The sequence below is a fragment of the Tenrec ecaudatus genome, chromosome 13, assembly GCF_050624435.1.
Source record: "Tenrec ecaudatus isolate mTenEca1 chromosome 13, mTenEca1.hap1, whole genome shotgun sequence".
Lineage (NCBI taxonomy): Eukaryota > Metazoa > Chordata > Mammalia > Afrosoricida > Tenrecidae > Tenrec > Tenrec ecaudatus.
This window is the reverse complement of record NC_134542.1, coordinates 49,810,997-49,833,543: the sequence shown is the minus strand read 5'-3', so window position 1 is coordinate 49,833,543 and position 22,547 is coordinate 49,810,997. Positions and strand designations below refer to the sequence as shown.

Here is a 22,547-nt window from a genome sequence, read left to right as displayed (position 1 = left end):
AATATATTTATTCGAAAACATTGGTAGCCCATGTGTCCATGCTGTCCACATCGAGGGGAAAGAACATATTTTTTCTCTTATTATAAGTCAACTAGGAAAGAGTGAGATGACTTCAGACTTCTTTCCTCCCTTCTACCATCCCTGTTCACGACGGCTGGTGCAGGAGTAGTCAACTCCTGCGCTTGGCATGTTTCCTGGGCCAGCAGTCTTCAAGCTGAGCTGCCTGCCTACTCCGGGTACAGACGTAAAGTCTTCCAGGGAGTGTGAGATCAGGGATAGCTTTAAGTTAATCCACCTCCAGATCTTCAATTCTGATGGAGTCTTTCAGAAACTGATATTTGAGCATCCTTTCCTATATTTCTGTTACCAATTGCCCTTTCTAGGTCATTAAAAAAGAATAACTGATCGCATACCCCCTGCAACCTTTTCGTGATTCAAGTGTGAATACCTGAGGGCCCCAAACGAAGGGAATTCTCCAGCAGGTGTACTTCGCTGGAGAATACAGCGAGCAGAAATTTGCAAAGAAAGAGGCTGCTCCTTAATTTATACAGGAGACACATTTTTGACAAGGCTCCAAACCTCACATGACTACGTACTAAGAAATCAGATGTGAGAGGAGTGTTGTGTGGAAACTTTTGAACATAGTTAGTTGACTTAGAAGACTGTAGTTGGACATGCGACATTCTATATAGTATATCAGACTATTTACTTATAATTTGATTACCGAGTTTGCCATTTGCCAGACATTATAAATTTTGGTGGTAACTGAGTTTTTTGACAGATATTTATAATAAACTAAGTTTAAAAACAAACCCAAGATTTTGAAAAAATATATTTAAAATGCTTGTACATTAAAATTTTACCAGGTATTACCTCCTTCGCAATTATGGAAATGATGAATTTTTCCTGAGAAGTGAACTAAACATATGCTTAGAGGTTTACACATGTTCATAAGCATTTCAGGGAGTGTACCAACAAAGCCTTTGAAGACTCCTGCACCAAATAAGGTAAGGTGACCAAGCAGACGCTCAGATGCTAACAGAATCTGCGTCCCTGCAAGTACTCTCCATGGGAGAAGCACTTAGTCCAGCACCCACAAAACCTTTCTCCTCTCTTAGAAACCGAAACCAACCCCCACAACAAGGAAATGGTCACCGGGTCCGTTTTAACACACAGTGACCCTACAGGGAGAAGTAGAACTCTCCACAAGGCACCCAAGGCCGTGGTATTTGGGAAAGAAGTCTGACACATCTTTCTCCCACAGAGCAGCCTAATTGGCCCCACCCCCATCTTCTGGTTAGCATTTAACCCCTCCACCAGGTGTCTCCTGGAACTCCCAGAGTTTCAGCACGACAGTGTTTTTCAATGCCTAGCCATCCTACATACTTTAAACACAAAAATGCTCGATCACATAGGTATCAGACACATAAAGTATGTACATGGTGGTGGAAACTTTCTGTTTTCATGCTTTTGTATGTGGGTTTGAAATTTAAAGCACTCCAGATACATCCTCATCTAAAGCCTTTATGATGAGCCAAAAATGCAAAAGTGCTTTGCTCTCCGACACTTCATAAGCATGTCATCCACCTTTCTGTATTTGAATCTCTCTTCATTTACAAACTCTACCAAAACCCTTTTTAAAAGGTGGTTATATGAGAAAGCCCAAAGCTGCATTGAAGCTGATCAGGAAGAAGGGTGGCTTTATGTTTCAGTTTTACAAAGATTTCACTTTCATATTGCTGCAGATGTTTTGATCGTTAAAATGGCCTCACCCGTTCTCCGACAGCACCGTCTCGTCCTGGAGTACCATCGTTACCAGCAGGACCCTATGAAGAAGTATATTTGAAAATAATTAACTGACTAGTGAAAGAATGTATTCTAACTGCCAGAAAAACTATCACACATTTTTCATCTTTTCCTTTCTTTTTCATTTAAATTTTCTGCTTGATTTGAATTTTAAAATTATTATTAGTAATTCCATTAGAACATAATTCCAATAGAATGTTAGACATTTGTTCTTTTAGGATTTTTACTGATTAATAACAATGCAAAGTTCTCAAATATTGCCCCAATTTAAAGATTCCCTCTCCTTTTTCCCATTCCTCTTTTTAAAAAACATTTTATTAGGGCCTCACACAACTCTTATCACAATCCATTGATACATCAATTGTGTAAAGCACATCTGTACATTCTTTGCCCTCATCATTTTCAAAGCATTTGCTCTCCACTTAAGCCCTTTGCATCAGGTCCTCTTTTTCCCCCCACCCTCCCCGTTTCCCCCTCCCTCATGAGCCCTTGATAATTTATAAATCATTATTTTGTCATATCTTGCCATGCCCGATGTCTCCCTTCACCCCCTTTTCTGTTGGCTGTCCCCCAGGGAGGAGGTCACATGTAGATCCTTGTAATCGGTTCTCTCTTTCCAACCCCCTCACCCTCTACCCTCCCAGTATCGTCACTCACACCCCTGGTCCTGAAGGTATCATCTGCCCTGGATTCCCTGTGCCTCCAGCTCCTATCTGCACCAGTGTACATCCTCTGCTCTATCCAGACTTGCAAGGCAAGGTAGAATTCGGACCATGATAGTTGGGGGGTGAGGGGGGGGAGCATTTAGGAACTAGAGGAAAGCTGTATTCGTCATCGGTGCTACATTGCACCCTGCCTGACTCATCTCCTCCCCTATCCATGTCTTTTCTACCAAAATAAATTATCATATTTGGAAGCCTCAATTATAAAAAAGGTTTCTGCCTTCTTTTTGACTACTCTGAATTACTTGTAAAATTATTAATTCTTATGTAATCTAAATTCCCCACTTGCATTTTTAATTTTAAAGATATTTAAAAATTCAAATCCTTTGAGATTACCTGCAATTAAAATTTGAGCATTTTATATTTTTATTTACATATTAACAGTGAATATTTTTCTATTCTTAAGATTTTTTTCCAAATAGTAGCCTTGAAATTTTGTAATAAGATATTCTAATATAGATAAAAGTTCCAAATGGAGAGCATGACTAAAGAGGTAAAACTATAAGGAGAGTAAAAACTTCAGGGTGGGCCAGGATTTCAGCATTTCAGGTGGGATGAATAGATGGACCATACTGGACATTTTATAGGCAATGAAACTATCCTACATGACACTTATAATGGTGAATAGCTGATGTGTATTGTCGAAGGCCAGATAACTATACACCAGGAAAAGTGAATGAAACCCATTGTGAACCATAGACTTTAGTTAGCAATAATGTATCACTATTGACTCATCAACTGTAATGAAAATCCATTCCAATGTTAGTAATAGGGAAACTATGGGTGGAGGGAAGTTGGTGGGAAGGTAACGCATCTAGAGATCTGGAAACTCTGCGAACTTTCTGCTCCACTTTTCAGTGAACCTAAACTGCTCTGAAAAAGCAAGGCCAGACTCTTACACGAGCACACACACACAAATGGTCTTATTTCTAGAGCAGTTTATATATACATATATATTAGTGTTTATATATATACATACATACGATAGAGGGGTTTCTCTTGTTATTTGTTTTAGATTTATTTTTAAGATCTACAGTTTCATCACTTGATCAAAATTTTCTCTGAAAAGTATTGTCTCAAGAAAATCTGACGTTAATACGGCATTAAACTGTTCTGTGATTTACTCATACATGCTCGGAAGAGAGGCGTTTCCCATCTGAAACTTCTCAAATTCCTTTTCACACTCTAATTCCCACTCAAACTACCTTAAGGGAACCTGCCATCTAGGTGCCTTGAGAGTTTGGAGTGACGTGCAAGGAAAATGACCTTTACTTTAGTTTGCCCTTTAGTTTGCCCTTTTCACGGATGTCACAGTGATATTAATCCTATCACCATAAATCTTGGTAAGTTTGAAAAATGTACCATTATAGGCTGACATAAGAACAAGGGGGAAGATTAATGGATGTGTCTTCTAACGTTCCAAATGATTTGGCAAGAACGTAAATCAATTAAAATGTTTAACTCTAGGCTAGACCAAGGTCCGTGCGAAGAAACCAATCTCGATCCCTCTTCTTCATCCCATCACTTAACCAACTCCCAGGGAAGGAGAGCACACCCAATACTAATATCACTACCATGTGTTCTTAAGGCCAAATGTAGAAGCAATTTCTAAATTGGTTTCTCAATGAAAAAAGATGGTCTGATGGCCCCGAGATAGCATGCGTTAGAGCTATTTTCATGCCGTACTCACTTCAGGTCCAGGCTCCCCTACGGGACCATTTGAGCCCGGTGGTCCCACAGGTCCAGAGGGACCTTTATCTCCTGGCCCACCAGTTGGTCCAACTTTTCCTGGTGTTCCCTGAAATAAAAGTATAAATATACCAACTAATTCTGAAAAAAATTCCAGAATTTCAGTTCATATTAACTTGTATCAAATGCAGCTGTAGCCCAGCTTTCCATACCAATCACATGTTATCCTATAACACACATGCCACTACAATGCACCCTCAGAGACATGCTCTCTTCTTGTCTGACACAGCAAAACAAACAAATGAAAAGGGTGATGCTGGTGGTGGTCTGTTTACCTTTATCCATTGAATTTGGGTTTTGCCCTTGATTCCTGAAAGATACCCTTTGAAACCTTGCAATTTACCCAATAATTGAAATGACTTTGAAGAGGGCTCTGATAAATGAAAATAAGGAAAACCCTCAATGAGATGGGCTGACACAATCACCACCTTGAACTCACACATAGCAGTGATCATGGAGATGATTTGAGACCGAATAGGGCAGCCTTTCTGTTACAGCTAAAGTACAGAAGCTGGAGCTAACTCAAAAGTAACAACATCCACCAGACCATTTATCTAACAGGCTATGTGAGTCTTGTGACTTGAATGGATCCTGGCCGTGCCAAGGAGCACCATTTAGTGGTATCAGCCCGCTGGGGGAGGACGGCATCATCCTACCAATCACAAATAACTAGGTAATGATTCAATAAAGACTGAGCACAAACGCTCTGAAGACTTTCTGGTTAGTGATCCATAACTGATGCCTGTGCAAAGAGAGCACATTCCTTTGTGAGATAAGATATCATCCTCTGATCCCTCCATTTGTATCCTATTTACTGTAATAAAACTGTAACCATAAGTACAGCATTCTCGGTGACTTTAGTAAGTCATTCTCGGGAGTTCTCAAACCAGGAGTAATTGAAAGTCGGTAGGTCAGATTATGTGGGGGAAGATCCTAAGGGTCCTTGAGTTTATTGCTGACATCCAGAGGATGTGGTGGAAAACCCTTGAATTTGTAGCAAGCGGGACAGAAGTAAGGGTGTATGGGACTCTCCAAGCTTGTAGCTGGAGTATGAGTTTGACAATCTGGAGGACTATGCTCCTTTGATTTATGAGATCTGATATGTCACTTACGATTAAGATCAAAGGAAGTAATACTGCATACACAATTGGGGGAAATGAATATAATTGAAATGGGATTGCACTATGATTGGATAAATTGAATTCTCTCATTTAGTTAGTGTGGGGAATGGAACAGATTACATTGATACTTGCTGTCTCTAGAGCAGGTGTGCATTTTGTGGTTCTAGTTATAGCTACCATAGTCACCTATGGATAGTTTTCAGAAGTTTAATTTTCCAATAAACATATGATTTTTACTGCTTTGTCTGATCCACATATATCCCCATTTCACTACTAATAACAACAAGACATCCCTTAACTTCTGGTCTGCTAATTTCGGCCACCTACTCACATATCTCCAGTCCTAGAGCCCCAGAAGTAACATCTAGGTCTAGATCCAATGCAATAAAAATTGTTTTTCCTTTCAAGTAAAAGAACATCAGCTTTAAGATCTCTTCCTGCTCATCCAACATTCATTTGTAATCCTACTCAGTTTAGTTTAGCTCATTCTTAGCTTTGATGGTTTACAAAAACTTAAAGAATTATGAAATATAGATATTTTTGTTAAAGCGTGTTTATTTTTTTAAATACTACCTACTCACCATCATATTACCCCATTTCTCTAGCTCCATAGATCTTTTACTGTTTGATGAAATATTTAACTATTATCAAAAATTCATAGGCTTCAGTGCCCACTTCTCCAGCCAAAAGGTTTAACAAGTATATTTTCCAAAGATTTTTCAAGGTACTTAAGTGAAGAATTTGACCTTTGAGAAAGCATTTATACCTTAAAATAAAAACTGTCTGTCTATAGCTACCTAAGCTACTTAAATATGCTCATTAAGCAAAAACACTGACTTATTGTCTCCACACAAACTCTACTGCACGGACAGAACCAGAAGCCAACTCACAGCAGGGCCAGGCAGCCCGGGCATGCCTCGCTCGCCACGTTGCCCGGGCATGCCGACGATTCCTCGTTGTCCGGTCGTTCCAGCTGGGCCAGGGGGACCATCTGGGCCCTAGTGTTAAGGAGAACGTACCATTAGACGTTCGTCAGGGTAAACGTGGATCCCATCACGGTATCATACGCACCAGCTCTACAGAAATGTCAACAAGTCCTCTGTTTCGTTATGCTTTAATGATAGCCAAGGGTAAAACAGAGACCAGAATCAAGCAAACGTATCAACATGAGACATTATTATTTTTGACCTATCATCCAAAGATCTATACAGTTCTCAGGATTGTATCTCCAGCTCTCTAACCCTTCCCCCACAGAATGCCGGGCTCTTCAATTTACACCATGTCAAATGGATGCTTTGGAATCTGCAAGGCCTTAACTCCTGTTCCATTTACATGTTCTTGGAGTATTGGTCTGGAAGGGGCATGAGCAGGGTTGTAAGGTAGATAGGGGTCAGGCTTCCCAACAAAATTCTCATGAAGACAGCTCTTGCATTCCTTGAAGAAGGAGTAGGTACGCTGTTGTGATAGAAAATAATTCCATGGCTCAACCTTCCGAGCCTCTTTCTCACCAATGTAGTTTCCAATTTTCTTACACCTTTTTAATAAGCCTTGAATGTTTTGAGAAAATCTATCATGCTTACCCCTTTGGAATTACAAGGACACAGTTGATATTGGTTGTGCTGTTGGCCAGGCATTGGAGTATTAACTGCAGGGTGGGTAGTTCAAGCCCACCAACCACTGCTCAGGAGCCGGTAAGTTCGTTTGGTCACCTAAAGATTTACCGTTTCAGAAATGCTACCCGTAGTCACTATGAATCAGAAGCAACCAATGGCAGTGGGTGTGTTTTGGGGTACAAAATCTTCTGAACTGGTCTCTCTGCCTTCAATGCAACTGGCCCAGCAGACCACCTCGGAAATTAGTCTTGATTGGGACTATGTTTGAAGGGACCCTAACCCGAAGGATTAAGACAAATGTTCACTAAGACAATTTGTCTGTTGTCTACAAAAAACAGATACATGCTTATGCATATTCTTTTTGGACTAGACCAGTGCAGGAACTGGTTTCTTTGAACTAGAATCTTAGAAACAATGTGTTTTTACATATCCCAGTATCCAAATACACATACGTTTTTTGATCCACCTAAAATTGCTAAGGTTACTCAAAGATGAAAGTGACTTATCAGTTAAAAAGGAATTTAAAGACCAAATTTTAATATTGACTGGATGAAAGAAGTAACTACTCAGAGAAAAACTTTTGTACTTTTCAAAAAAAAGGTAAAAAATAAAATTTAAAAAGAAAAGAAATAGCAGAACAAGCTCCGAGTACTATATGAGTGACAGTATCCTGCTTGTGACAGAGTATTATAGTTTTGTAGGGTGTTACTACTAAGAAAACTGTGTAAAACTTAATCCTAGCTCCAATTTAAGAACAACTTATTCTTACATCATGGCCTTGCTCAAGACTCACCCTTGGAAGGGAACACAGAGGTGATGGGTGCTACAGGAAACTGTGGCGAAGAATGTAGATGGTGCCCAGCTAGCAGATAAAATAGCATCTGGGGGCTTAAAGGCTTGTTTCCAAACAAGCAACCATCTAAGTGAGATGTCAACTAAGTCCGCATGGAACAAGCACACCACCATCAGTCATCAAGGGATAGTAAATCATAGCATCCAAAGTTGAAGGAGGGCATAGTATCAGAGGCTAACTTGGGAGAAATCAGTGTGCAGAAAGCTGTGGATGACAGTGGGAGCCCAAGATTCATTTGTGAGAACAACATAGGAAATAAGCCTCCGGTGAGGGAGGGGAGGAAAGGGTTACTAAGCAGAGCACATTGGAGAGGTGACTATAGAAGGTCAAGAAAAAACCTGATGTGAACAGTTAAAATCTTGTCAGTTGATCCTCTGTCTGATACACATTAGGCCTGATCTAGTTTTCACCATTTTCTATTTTGTTTTGTGTTCTGTTGGTTCCTGTTGGGGTTTATGTCATTGGCGGGGAGGGGTGTCACCTTCTTGAGTTTGTGTTGCATGGTTTTCTGCTTTTCAGAATAGTAAACCCAGGTTGATGAACCCACAGGGATGGCTAGTAGAATAAGGGTTTCTGAGGGGACTGTGGGAGTGGAGGACAAGGGGGCTAAAAGGGAGACAATGTCAAGGTTTCAGGAAGGAAGATAATGTTTGGAAATGAATTGTGGTAGCAATTGTACAATGATGCTTGATGTGATTGAACTATGGAATGATGTATTAACTCCCAGCTTAAAAAGAATCCTACATAACGCGTACACAGGATTGTTCTGCATTCTTTCTAATAACTGTACTCAAATCTGCAGTCATCTCAAAATCAAAAAATTTAAAACAGCTATCTGTATAAAGACATGCCTAAACAGACTGGAAAATAAATAAAATAATATTTTAAAAATAAATTTTCTTCCTACAGCTCAAGTATTTAAAGACAATTATTTTCTTGTCTAAGTTTTGAACATCATATTCATACATATATATTTCTCCATAAGAAAATTATAAATTAAAAATGCATAGCACCCAAAGCAGTGGTTCTCAACCTGTGGGTGGCGACCCCTTTGGGGGTCAAATGACACTTTCACAGGGGTCGCCCGATTCATAACAGTAGCAAAACTACAGTTATGAAGTAGCAACGAAAATAATGTTATGGTTGGGGGTCACCACACATGAGGAGCTGTGTGAAAGGGTGGCGGCGTCAGGAAGGTTGAGAACCGCTGAGTATTACAAGGTCCTGGGCGTGTGTCCAGGATGCGGTTTTCTTGCGGAGGGACGATGAGTATTACTAGATGGCAGGAGACAGCAGCGATGGTGCTACGTTTCTCCACTAGGGCTGGTCGAAAATGGAGGCGCGGGACTTACAGACTGCCCATCTTCTCCTGGGTCCCCTTTGTCTCCTGGGCCGCCAGGGGGTCCAGCTGGTCCTCGATCTCCCACTCGCCCATGAGAGCCAGGATCCCCACGAAGACCGGGAGGTCCCTCCTTTCCAGGTTCGCCTAACGGCCCAGCAGGTCCTAGAGCGCCCTAGGAGAGAGACAGAAACACCCCGGAGGGCGAAGTGAAAGCCAAGTGTGAGGAAATGAAGTTATGTTCCCAGCATCTGCTGGAGAAGCCTGTTAGGTAATAAGTAATTCTGTGTGTTTAAACAAAGCACAACAAAAAACAGCTGTAGCTGAATCCCCACAGGAGAAAAGCTACATATCACTTTTAGACAATTCCTTTCAGTTATTACTAAGAGTGAAGACATTAACTGGAATTTCTACTTTTTTTTCAATTTCTACTTCTTGAAGGCTCTGCTCCAACAATGAATATATAATATTTAATTATCTGACCTCATCTTACAATAAAAGAATGGCATTTATTAAAGAAAGTTTCAGAGGTGCTTTCTGACTAAAGGGACTGATTACTTAGTACCTCAGTGGACTAATGCTCAAACATGGAGGCTCAAAAGAGTGTATAAATAAACTCCCCCCAAATATTGGATTATTAAATATAAATTTGCTTTGACAAAATACCAGCATGAATAATTGGGAAACAATGATCAAAATAGGAAAATTAATAAAATAAAAGAATAAATGAAGGCTAAATTAAATGCATATAGATGTATCTATATACATCTACAACTCTCTCAACAGAGATATGGCAGTGAGCTATAAAGCCACACATATATATTTACAATTATGCCACTGTCAATGATTTGAATGACTGCTTTGACTCACAGTAGGTCCTGGAGGTCCAACTCTGCCAGCAGAACCAGGAAATCCTGTAGCACCCTAGAAATACAATGGCATCTCAGCAAATTAAAAGGAATACTAATTCATTAGGTGTACTTTCCTGTAATCTATTTTCAAATTATTTTTAAATTTATGTATATATTTTAAGATTTATATATTTTTAATGTATGTATATATATTTAAGATTTATATAATTTTTAATTTATGTATATATTTTGGGGCCCCTTGAAACTCTTGTTGCAATCCATACATCAATTGTATCAGACATATTTGTACATATGTAGCCATGGTTATTTTCTAGACATTTACGTTCTATTGAGCCCTTGGGATCAGCTCCTCTTTTTCTTCCTTCTTCCCTCTCCCCGTCCTCGTGGCCCCCTGATAGATTATAGAATGTTATTATTTTCATATCTCACACCAACCGCTGTCTCTGGTGTCTGCTGTTCTCCCCCCTGTGGTTATGTGCCATTCATTGTGGCCTGTCATCTATTTTCACAAGGAGACTTAGGCCTTTAGGGAACCTTGTATGTTCAGAATGATTTTTCTCAATATAACATGTACCTGTTTTCCTATTAATTTCATGTTAACCAATAGGAAGAACACTACTTATTTCATGGTATTTTCATTTATCCTGAACCTACCTATACAACTAGAGATAAAATCTTCTTAAAATTTTATACATAATTATTATACTAAATGCTTTTACATTAATCATTTGTACATGGATGCACATGTACATTATTGATGGGACAGCTGGATCTCCAAGGTAACAAAACTGATTTTAATCCAGAAGGCTAAGTCAAGAGTTCTTTCCATTTTACTGTGTAATTGATGCAAGTAAAATTTTATTGTTATAGCTCCATACTAAAAGTAAATTTAAAGTGGTCCACAAAACACTGTATGTCTATGACTAGCTGGTCATAACACCCCAGAATTTCAAATTAACTTACAGGCGGACCCTGAGTTCCTCGACCACCCTTTAGTCCAGGCACACCATTAGGACCCTAAAGAGAAATAAAAACAAAAGCATATTCCAGCAATTAGAAAAACTGGCTCATATATGCTTTGGGTCAATAAACTCAAAGGACGTCCTTCCACATCCTCAAACCAACCCCACTCCACACCCTTAACTCACATGAGGACCAGGGGATCCTGCCAGACCTTGTGGTCCAGGAGAGCCGGCATCTCCCTTCTGTCCTGGCTCTCCAGGCTCACCTTTTACACCAGGTTGCCCATCGGGCCCCTATAGACAATTGCACAGATAAGCAATTAATTGTAACATTTATAGGCAAAGTATTCCACAATAACAATTGCTAGCAGATCATTTGGTCATTTATTTTAAATGCTTCTTTGTAATTAGGAGAAAATTCAACACTGACGAGATCTTTGCAACACAGCCTGAAAAATAAACCATCCCACCACGTGTTTATCATAACAAATCTCCAAACTCATCAATTCCAAAGCTAATCTAAGAAAAAATAAATTGGAAATGAGACTATTGACTATAAAACTGTACTTTCCAGAATCTTTAACAAAGCTCACAACATATAACGATGATCATTAATCAGATGCTGTGCTCTCACAAGAAGACGGTTCATTTACAAACTGAGGCTACGTGGAAAATGATATACCTGAGGTCCAGCAAAACCAACAGCTCCTGTGGGGCCATTTTCACCACGAGAGCCCTATGAGAAGACCAAGTTTACTATAGCTTCCACATATACGAGTGAGGAACAGTGCTTAAAAACACAAGTACACAATTTGACAAGGCTTAAAATACACACATACAGAGAAACCCTGCAGCGACGGTTTGAGGAAGATTCTCAAAGGTGATACAATATACAAATACAAGATACAATATACATAAACAAAATGTCCAAAACAAACGTTTCAAAGAGTCTAATGTACTATAATAACATTTTTAAGTTTAATTAAAAGTTGAAAACCAGGAAGCTATAAATAGCCTAAACAAGCAGACCTGGTTTTATGTAAGCATGAAGACAAAGGATGGATGTGATACTGTTCAATCTTACATGAAAGGACATACAAGGACAGTCACTTACAGGATTCCCACGAGAGCCAGGTGGACCAACTAGACCTCGAGGACCAGGTTCACCCTGGAAAGCAGAGTTTAGATGGTTATCATCCACAGCAAAATCAAAAACCTAATCTAATTGTAGGATGTGGGGTTTATGTGTGGGGAAACAATGGGGCGGAGGGAGGGCTCTATGATAATGCCGTACACAATCATATTTTATGGGTGAAAAATATATTTAAAATCCAGAGCAATGTCTTATAACTTTGGGCCTACAAAATAACAACCCCTGACCTTACCTTTTCTCCAGTGGGGCCTGCAGGACCGGGCGGGCCCAAAGGACCAGGAAGGCCCTGTCATTGAGGGGAAGAACATAGAAATCAGGAGGGGGAAAGAAGACACAGAAAGCCACTTATTAAACCGCAAAATAAGAGACTATTTTGTTACAGGTTGGCTGTTTGGGTAAAAATACTATTTACAATGAGCAATAAAATTTCTCTATATTTGTGTTCTCAAGAGTTTCCATCCTGTTTAACACAATACCATCACATTTCTTTACACTTTTTTAAAATCCAAATCAATGCTTAAATACATTAAACTGTCGTTGAACATTAGATCTAAATCAATGCTATTTTTAACAGTGTCCTAACTTCTGAGTATATTTGTTAATATCAATTTTGAAGCAAGTCTTCTTCGGTGTAGAAAGCAACTGCATTCTTGAGTTATAACATAATTATATAAGATTACTCATTTTCACTGAAAGTGTGAAATGTGACTAAAGCATTAGTTCTCCACATTCCTCTGAGATAAAAAGGTGCTTGTGACACTCAAAGTGTAAAGAGATGTCACATGGGGAACACACTTGTCATTGTGGGGCACAAGGCCGAAATCTTTCAATCCTGGACTCTGTGGAAGTCTTTTCCAAAGCAATTTGTCTTACACTTGTGTATTGCCACTCCATACGCAGCCAGGATACTCTTTGGTTGTTTACTATCTAAATGTTTTACTGAAGACACTGGCTTCTCAATGTCATATTTTTATAAGAACGTTAGAAAATTATACGATAATGGTCTCTGACTATATATCAGAATAACAGTTTTCCAAAAATTTACCTACTTTACTTTCTTAAATAACATCGTTAGATATAAAGGTCACCTCATTGCTTACATTCACATTGTTTTTTTTGTAGAGGAAATGTATTACTCATTTATGTCCCTTTAGTACTACTGTACACTAAGTTTTATAAACTGCCTCATTGTTAAAGCAACGTATTGCTCTCATTAAATAAAAAGCATTCTCTAAATGCTGACTCCATTATATTGCATTTTTAAAGTAAGATCATGGGAAAGTCAAGCAGTTCACCTTTAAGTAGCTTTTCAGAACATACAAAAATAGGTAACGACAATTTAGACTAAAAACCTACCTATACTTTCTTTTACAATGAAAAGCTAATGTAAGCAATATAGTAACAGTGGTTTATGTACAGAGCCAATATAGTACTACTGAGCTCCCTTTGAGGTGGTAACTGCTATTCTAAAACACGACAATTCATGTCACACTGTAATAGGAATTGTTCATCAATTGTCAGGGAATATTCCAGGAAATATTGTACATCTGAGTCACTGTAACTAAAACTTGAAAAACAGAGATAATCACTCAGGCCTGAGAAGATATTAACCTCTTACTTAGTCAGATGGTCCTTGATATTGCAAATGTATTCTCTTTTTGAATACCTAATGTTTATACATGGGAAGTGAGCCTGATGGCATCTAGTAATAACAAAGTTAGTGAAACGACTTGTTGTGAGGTGCATTAAGTAATGCTTTGAGGTCAGCCATCTTTCTGTACCTTTCATATATTTAATCTCTTTATTGATGGAAACATTAATGATGATCGAGTGTGCAGTAATTTTCTCACCACTCACATCCAGAATATTGAGAAACATTTATCATAACATAGGCTCCTTTACAAACCCTTGTCTGCACCGGAATGAGGTCTGGGCCAGCTCCTTAGAGCAGCCATTTTGTAGAAGTAAAGTTTACCCTTAAAAGAAAATGAAGATAGAGAAAGATATGAAGTGTTTCAACCCCTAAAAGCTCTGACCGCGCAGTGTCATAAAAGTGGCTTATGCTATTATCTCAAAAAGGGCAACTTGGGGCTCACTTTCATCCAGAGTAAGGGAACTTAGTGTCCACGCTCGATCAACAGTGAATCTGAAATGTCATCATTCTCCAAAGCCTGGCTGCCAAGGGACATGGTCAGTTCAGGCAAAATCCCTCGCTAACGAGACTGCTGATTTCTGGTCCAGCGAAGGGAAAGGGCTGTTATCACTTACTCTTGCTCCATCGTTTCCCGCTGTGCCTTCAGCACCTTTTTCTCCTATGCCACCCTGGGAAAATACAGAAACATAATTCATCCACTGAGTGTATCTGTCCCACACTTGCAAGGAAGCTTCCTGTGAGCAGGGTTTTCTCACATCTATAGCAGCATCCTCTTGAGGCTATGATGGTGCCTGCAGTGTGCAGTTTCTTAAGACATACATATGTAATTATTGAGTGAATTAATTACTTGTGACTCAAGATGATAGAAAGCTAAAGCTTCTCTAGAAAATCATTGTGCATACAAGGTCTAAATGAATGAACTGAAAGGACACGACTTACTCTGTCACCTTTGGGCCCAGGGGTTCCTGCGATTCCTCTTTCTCCAGGCATTCCTTGAAGACCTGGAGGGCCTGTGTCTCCTGGGGTCCCACTTGGGCCTGGGCTTCCCTAAAATGAATGAACAGTAAGAGACCCCGTCAGTATATTAAGATTGCCCTAATGAAATTGCTGTTTGGGTTGTAAAACACAGTTGAATGTGAGTATTTTCATGTAGTGGAACTCTGCTCAGATTTTTAATTGGGGAAATTTATCTGGATTGCTATATTAAATAAAATAATAATTTGCCTGTCTGATGATTGTTTTATGTTGTTAAGCTTTTCCTTTGTAAAAGTGATCATCAATTCAAATAAAAATGATATATTTGCCTTCTTTTTTTATCTCTTTTTGTCAGTACCACTATAGGGATACTAATAAAGTTAGAAGGTATTGCATTCTCTCTAGAGAAATATTCAATTCTCAGTCTAATAAGCTAGTGGTAGTAAGCTTTAATGAAGGTCCCTCAGTGATCATATTGCATAACTTATTCAATCACTTTGAACCCTGAAGATATAAGGGGCCTCATATTATACAATTAGAAAACTGCACTTCACTTGTATATATAGAAGTTGTATTTATAATCTTCTACCAATCAGAAAATGACCCCCTGCACAAAAGATAACTAATTTTGCTTTACAATGCATAGTAGTTTTATATTTCAAAAACATAATTTTTGTGTATTTTGTAAGCAGATTGCCTAAAAATGAAACAAGGAAAACAGAGCATATAACTAAGAATGCCTCTCAATAAAATAAAAGTTGTTAAAGTTCTCACCTCTTTATGGAGTCTATTATTTAAAATTTTTATAAATAAGCTTTAAGAATAGCTTTTTATGGAAATGTACTGTTATATGTACTACATCATAAGTCCCACGAGAGAACAGAATCCTTTTGTTCAGCTGACTCTATTGCCAATAAATCTTTAGAGACACTAATTTAGTGTTTGTTGAAGAACATTCATAATCAAATTGTTATGCAAAAGCAAGATAACTACATCCTCATAACATTGTGTGTTGATTAAGGAACGCTTTTAGAGCGTCTTAAAAGAAAGCACTTACTTTTGGACCATCAGGACCATGTCCTCCAGCCACTCCTTTCTCTCCAGGGAGCCCAGTGATCCCAGGTTCTCCCCTTTCCCCAGGATTTCCACGCTCTCCCTAGCAGAAAGTAGAATATTAAGTAATCTCGGTTTTCAATCTACCAATGGATCAAAATGTCTCCGGCAATCTTCAAAGTGGCTCTTACTGAAATTTTTTTTTAGAAATGAGCAGTCACTAGGTCTTAGTATCCTAATATAATGATAAGAAATAACGTTGAAGAAAAAACATACTAACTTCACAAGACAAAATATTTATCACAAATATTTCATTATTTTTTGTTCAATAGTATTTATCTTTGCCTTTTACTCTTGTGTACTCAATCCTGCAATCACAGCAATTTAAAGCAACATCTACAAGTACGTAAATACATAGTAGACATGCAAGCTGAACAGCTGTTGGAATGGGAATGGGAATATACCCACAATTAGATGTAGCATTGGCAGAGGATATTAATACACATGGATTTAAATCGCAGTAACTATATGCAAGGCTACTGCAGAGCGAAGTTCTGATATCTTCTTAGCTCGAAGCAAATACCTTGAGGGAATGACTCACTGGATGTGAGGCTTTAAAACCATGGTCTCAGATGACAACTAGGTCAATTGGCACAACATAGTCCACCAAGACAGCATTCTGCATCCTACTAGTGGAGTAATGACCGGATACGCAAAAGCTTGGGAGCAACCACTTAAGATGCAACTTTCTCTCTCTCCTTATTTAGAGCAAAGGAAAGTGAACAAAAAAAAATCAAAGACTCAAGGAAGCCATTTGTCTGAGGAACTAATGGAACATGTACCTGCGTCCACTACCCAGAAACAAGAAGAACTAGATGGTGCCTAGCTATTACTATGACCACTCTAGTATCACAATAGCAAGTCCTGCATAGAGAGAAAGAAAGTAGAAAAAAGTCCAAAATCATTTAAAAAATGCCAGATTTGCTGATCTAATATAAGGGTATATCAGAAAGCTCAGGGAAAGATGGAATTGGACAATAATGAAAATTCCTCAGAACCCTCTAAATCCCCACTTGTAGTGGACACCATGAGACTGTATGCCCCTAGACACGTCAAGCCCAATGCCAAACCCATAAGGAACACACAGGCACATACAGGGAATAATGGCAACTCGGAGGCATGTTTAATACAACCAACGATATGAAACCAGATGGCAGCATTTACCCTCAAACAAAACTCAAACGGCAGGGAGGGGCAGGAAGGAATGGCCAATGGAACGGAGGCACCCAGGAAAGAAAAGTATGGTCACCAGGAACCCAAATCTGACTAGCAAAAGAACAGGCTAACATGCACACAAACTACAATTAAAAGATATTTTTTATCTAGTAAAAGAATTTATGCTTAAAATAAAACTCCCTGGAAGGTAAAAGTGCGTTTTTCAAGTGACGCCAGCAGAAAGCAATCATGGCGGAGACAATACTTACCCTAGGTCCTAAGGGGCCAACTGCTCCCGCGTCTCCAGGAACACCCTGAAAATAAGTATTTTTAATCATTGAAAGAACATCTTTGAAGCAGCTCTTGTGTATTTATTAGAAAATATTCCAAAAACGCACTTCACCTCTAGTAATAAACCATTGGAATAAATGCATTAAGTGCATAGATCTACCGCACTAACTAAGCCCCTATTGTTGAAGACAATTATGTATGCTTTCGTCAACAAAGGGATACCTCTTACAGTTCATGAAAAATTCATTTCTAGACATACATTTTGTTATGCTTGAGTGTTTTATTTTTGACACGGAGAACCTCTGAAATATTATCCCACAAAGACAGTCCACTCATTTCTTAGAGGCAACAAAATACTTGCTAATTGTTGTTTATTCCTTAAGAGAACAAGAAAATATTTTAATGAGGAACGATGATATAAAGATCCCCTAAGTAAGAGTTGATCTTTTAATAGTGCCAATTCACTTCCTTTCTATTGTTTTTTGAGCACATCATATAGATAGAGCACTCAGCTGGAAATTGTACATCTAAACTAGTACAGTCATGACTACAATAAAAGCTTTAATTTGGCCCTAACTAAGGAAATCTGCCTTATCAAATCTCCTCTCTCTGATACTGATAATAAGACTAGCAAGTTGGCCTTTCCATCTGTCCCTTAAATTTGCTCTCTTCATTATAACATGCTTGTGGTTAAAACTTAAATCTATTCCACATTATTTCCTACTTAAAATTCCTTCATCTGCTTCCTTACTGTAATTCTGTAGAACAAATTTTATACAAAATAAGACATTCCATCATCTGTTCCATGAGTCATCCATCCAGTCTCCTCTCTTTTGAACATATGGTCCACATTCCTGATATACAGACATGCAGAACTACTATCATTGCCTTAATTTTGTCAACAATTCTCTGGACATTTGCAGCTGTTGGCTCCACTTCTTTTCTTCCCTCCTTTAGAACATTACCATTTATCCTTCATATTTCATGAGCGCTATCACTTTTGCTAGGAAAATTTCTTGAACTCCAAGTCTATATTAAGTGCATCTTATATGTTTTCATAAAAAATAGTGCCTCCCCTATGATATTACACATTACTATTCTGTAACCTAAGGGCAAGGACCATATCTCTCTTATTCCGTTGGAGAAAGTCAGAGCCCACTAGAACCATGCATACAGAATTCTCAGCAAATATATGTTGAATGCAAGATGAATAAAAGTATCACTTGAAGAAAAATAAACTAAATAAACCTATATGCCAGTACAATAACAGTTGGAAATGGTTAATATCTGTTCATAAAAATTTATAAAACCCCCAATAAAATTATATAATTAGGGTAAAATATATCAAGGAGTGAAGAACATAATTCTGGGAAACTAAGAAGTAGGGTTCAATTTATATCCCTAGTAGCCAAGGTTGTCCATCGGGTCCCTCTGAGTCAGAGCTGACTCGACTCACCTAACAACAAGTCTGTTTAAGGGTTAAAAGAAAAAACATATGCGCAAAGCAAATGAATATCCAATCTTATACATAAGTGTTATTATAAGCCAGGGATTGTTAAACGTTGCAATTTTTATTTAAAAACTTGCCTGATCTCCTGGCTTTCCACCTTCCCCAGGAGGGCCTGGAGGACCAGGAAGTCCCTAGAACAAAATCAAGGAAATAAAATGGTTGGTCTGTGAAACTTTCATAGGTCACCAATGTTGACAGTTGACCTCCTACAATTCATGAAGCCTCCAAAATGATGTTTGCATACAAAAGAAATTGACCAGGCACAGGTTAAATCAAGTCAGAATGAAAGAACTACATCTTCTAACATGACACATTACACATAACACATTGTATGGCTAGATTTTCACGTTCACACCAATTAGGAAAAAGATGTAAAAATTTAACAAACTCTTTATATTTATAGTTTTATATTTCCCAAAGCACTATTTTGGGCTGCTAAGATATTACTGAATTCAGTCATGAAAGGTTTTCTTTTCCAAATTATGATTACATATGTTATTCAATAATCTACCATGTTTATATATTTAGACAGCCATAAAAATTCAATAATTTTAAAATACTACCAATAAAACTAGAAACTTCTTTAAAATAGATTACTAAACTTTGTTGATATATCAAGAACTTTTTATTCTTTTTCATTTTAATAGCTTTGGGTTTGTCCAGTTTTTCTAATAAGGGTCTGTACCTTCTCTTCGAACAAAAATGTCTAATTTTATGCCAATGTTTATCTTATTCCTCAAAAGAGACTTTTTTATTAATTGCAGAATTTTACATCATCCAACTATAAATTTTTATATTTTTAAAATCCACTTAAGTTAGTGGAAGAAGAAATAGAAAGATGAATTAGTGCGTACCTGAAAACCAGTGGGGCCAGGAGGGCCCTGTTCTCCTCTTTCCCCAGCTAGACCCTGAGTCAGGAAAAACAAATGTCAGCAATACATCCAGATGGTTATGCCTGCTTCCCTCTGTTTATAACCATATTGATATTTCTTTGTCTCAAATGTTTTTTAGTTTAATGATATAATAAACTAAGATTAAAAGTCATATAGCAGTGATGTTTGAAATCCTTTCTACTAAGAAAATATTCTTCCAAAGGCAATGAAATGACTGATCATATGTAATTCTTTGGGGATCCATTTTGTAGAATTAACTATAAAATTAAAGAAAGGCTGTACAAAATTGAGTATAGGAAAAATCCATTATTTTTCATATTTAATCTGAAAGAATAATAGTCCCCTTGTAGTATATTTCTAAATGTCATAAGATATATTACTCAAGCCCTCAACATTGACATATCCAAGGAAAGTGGAATAAACACTTTAGAAATCTATTTAAATTGTCCTGTGATGAAGCAAACATATTCCAAACACCCTAAGTGAACAAAATTAAAACAAAAGCAGAAATCAGAGGAAAATAGGCTCCCTTTCACCGATCCAACTAAAAACTTTTAATAAGTTCCTATAAGATATACTATTAGAAGAAGTTGGATTAAAATCAACTATTTAAAATAAGATAGATTATGCAATTTAATGGTCAAACACTATTTTCTTTAGCATATATATTCTTCAACTATGACTCAGAAAGAGAAAACCTTTGCCTTCAGAGACTTAAAAATGTTTAAAGTGAAAGAGCAAACATTGTAGCAAAAAATCTTGTGCTATTTTGTACTTTCTTAAGTATCCACTTCTCCTGAGACTTATTCGAGAACAAACATTACGATCTAGGACAGACATCAATGAAAATTGCAATGTGAGTGTATGCTTATTAAAATATCACGCACCGGAGGACCCACGGGGCCAGAAGGACCAACTTCACCATCTTTTCCAGGAGCTCCCTGGATCATAAAATATAATTTGTTAAGTGAGACATTTAAATCTACAGAGTTTATATAAACTATATAAACTTTATATAAACTATAAACTAAAGAGTTCATAATAGATATCATTAAAATTACCGTATATACTCATGTATAATCCGGGTTTTTCAGCACAAAAAATGTGCTGAAAAGCTGCGGTTCGGCTTATACACGGGTCAGTGGTACCCCAGCGAGGTGTAACATCTCGTGGGTGATTGCCGTTCCTTCGGTGTTCATCCAAAGCCCCGCTGACACTGCAGGGCTTTGAATGTTTGTTTACTCCCATCTAACCAATCAGAGCCGTCCCATGATGTGGACGGCTCCAATTCTCAGAAGCACCCATAGTGATTCACTTATGCCGGCAGCTGAACTGCTAAGGATGTGTCTGTGGCTTCTCTCCGTCTCTCCCCTCTGGTCTCTGTGTTATTTCACATCCCGCATTTCCTATCCTAGGCTTATTCTTGAGGCAATCAGTTGTTCTGGTTTCCCAGGTAATAATTAGGTACCTCGGCTTATACTCGGATGGGCTTATATTCGAGTATATACGGTATATATACTACACACATATTTATATAAATTATCTATTACCTATTTACAATATATGTAACATACATCATTTTAGTTATAGTTCAGTTTTAGTTGATATGTATGCACACACATTCATAATATACAAACACACATACTAGTATGTGTATGATGTATGTGTGTGTGTGTGTGTGTATATATATATATATATATATATATATATGAAACTCAGTCACTGAGTCGATTCCAATTCATAGCAACCTTATAGGACAGAGTAGAACTGCCTCTGTGAGTTTCAGTGATTCCAACTCTGTACAGGAATAGAAAGGCTTGCTTCGCTCCTGAAGAGTGGCTGGTGGTTTCGAACTGCTGACAATGTGACTGGCAGGCCAGTGTGGAACCGCTACACCACCAGGGTTATATAGCTTTGTTTTGTTTACAGGAGAAAACAGACACTTACCCTCTGCCCTGGAACACCAGCATTCCCTGCTTCTCCAGGTTTGCCCAGGTCACCCTAAAGAACAAGCAGAAGTTGCTTGAAATTTTAGTACAATGTCCTTATTAGATGCTGGCACCACATGAGGAACATGATAAGTGGCAAACATATTAGATAATGTACTCACACTGCTACCTTTGGGTCCCGGAAGACCCATGCTCCCAGGCTGTCCTCTGATTCCTATGGAGCCGGGAGGACCTGGGCGGCCATCTTCGCCTGGAGCACCCTAAAGAATTTACAGGACTACGGTCAATTCCATATTAGTCTATGTGAGCTTTGCATCACCTAAATTGTCAGGACTTTGTTTACTATAAAAGTTATATGAGCACCATTTAGCCTACATTTTTATCTTAAGGAATCAAAACAGTTGAGTGTTATTTTAAAAACCTAATTTGTTCTTGTATATTAGGATTTAAATCAGATATGTTATTTTGATTATTTGGATCAGATAGATTATTCTGATTTTATTCTATACAAAAGTCTCATCTTCATGTCTTCTGACAGGTCATGAAAATTCAAGACGTATATTTTACATTTGCCGTTAAGGAAGGGCACAGATTATATAAGCTCTCAGAGTTCACACCTAATTCTCTCTTAAGCATGTAAAATCAGAAGGAAACCAATCAATAAGAGCATCGTTAATACAAAACTACTGGCAATTTTGAAAGAATACAATCTTTGCAACTTTTTCACTGCTGTCAGGGAAATCATTTCAATTTCAAATCAAGGAAATTTCAATCTCAAAGGAATCTGGCAAACTTTTGGTCAATTTTAAAATGCACC

At 38.0% G+C, this 22,547-nt stretch overlaps 1 protein-coding gene across 1 annotated transcript in view; it reads right to left on the bottom strand.

Annotated features, from left to right (window-relative positions):
* COL5A2 (collagen type V alpha 2 chain) overlaps window positions 1–22,547 on the bottom strand; it is a 166,680-nt gene that overhangs the window by 23,802 nt on the left and 120,331 nt on the right. The window contains exons 27-45 of the mRNA XM_075529347.1: window positions 21,892–21,990; window positions 21,729–21,782; window positions 20,669–20,722; window positions 19,743–19,796; window positions 18,966–19,019; window positions 17,357–17,401; window positions 15,877–15,975; window positions 14,784–14,891; window positions 14,459–14,512; window positions 12,423–12,476; window positions 12,152–12,205; window positions 11,720–11,773; window positions 11,224–11,331; window positions 11,039–11,092; window positions 10,074–10,127; window positions 9,217–9,378; window positions 6,289–6,396; window positions 4,219–4,326; window positions 1,773–1,826 (exon numbers count right to left, since the gene is read on the bottom strand). Of these exons, the coding sequence (XP_075385462.1) occupies window positions 1,773–1,826; window positions 4,219–4,326; window positions 6,289–6,396; window positions 9,217–9,378; window positions 10,074–10,127; window positions 11,039–11,092; window positions 11,224–11,331; window positions 11,720–11,773; window positions 12,152–12,205; window positions 12,423–12,476; window positions 14,459–14,512; window positions 14,784–14,891; window positions 15,877–15,975; window positions 17,357–17,401; window positions 18,966–19,019; window positions 19,743–19,796; window positions 20,669–20,722; window positions 21,729–21,782; window positions 21,892–21,990 (1,431 nt within the window). The remainder of the gene's footprint in view (window positions 1–1,772; window positions 1,827–4,218; window positions 4,327–6,288; window positions 6,397–9,216; window positions 9,379–10,073; window positions 10,128–11,038; window positions 11,093–11,223; window positions 11,332–11,719; window positions 11,774–12,151; window positions 12,206–12,422; window positions 12,477–14,458; window positions 14,513–14,783; window positions 14,892–15,876; window positions 15,976–17,356; window positions 17,402–18,965; window positions 19,020–19,742; window positions 19,797–20,668; window positions 20,723–21,728; window positions 21,783–21,891; window positions 21,991–22,547) is intronic.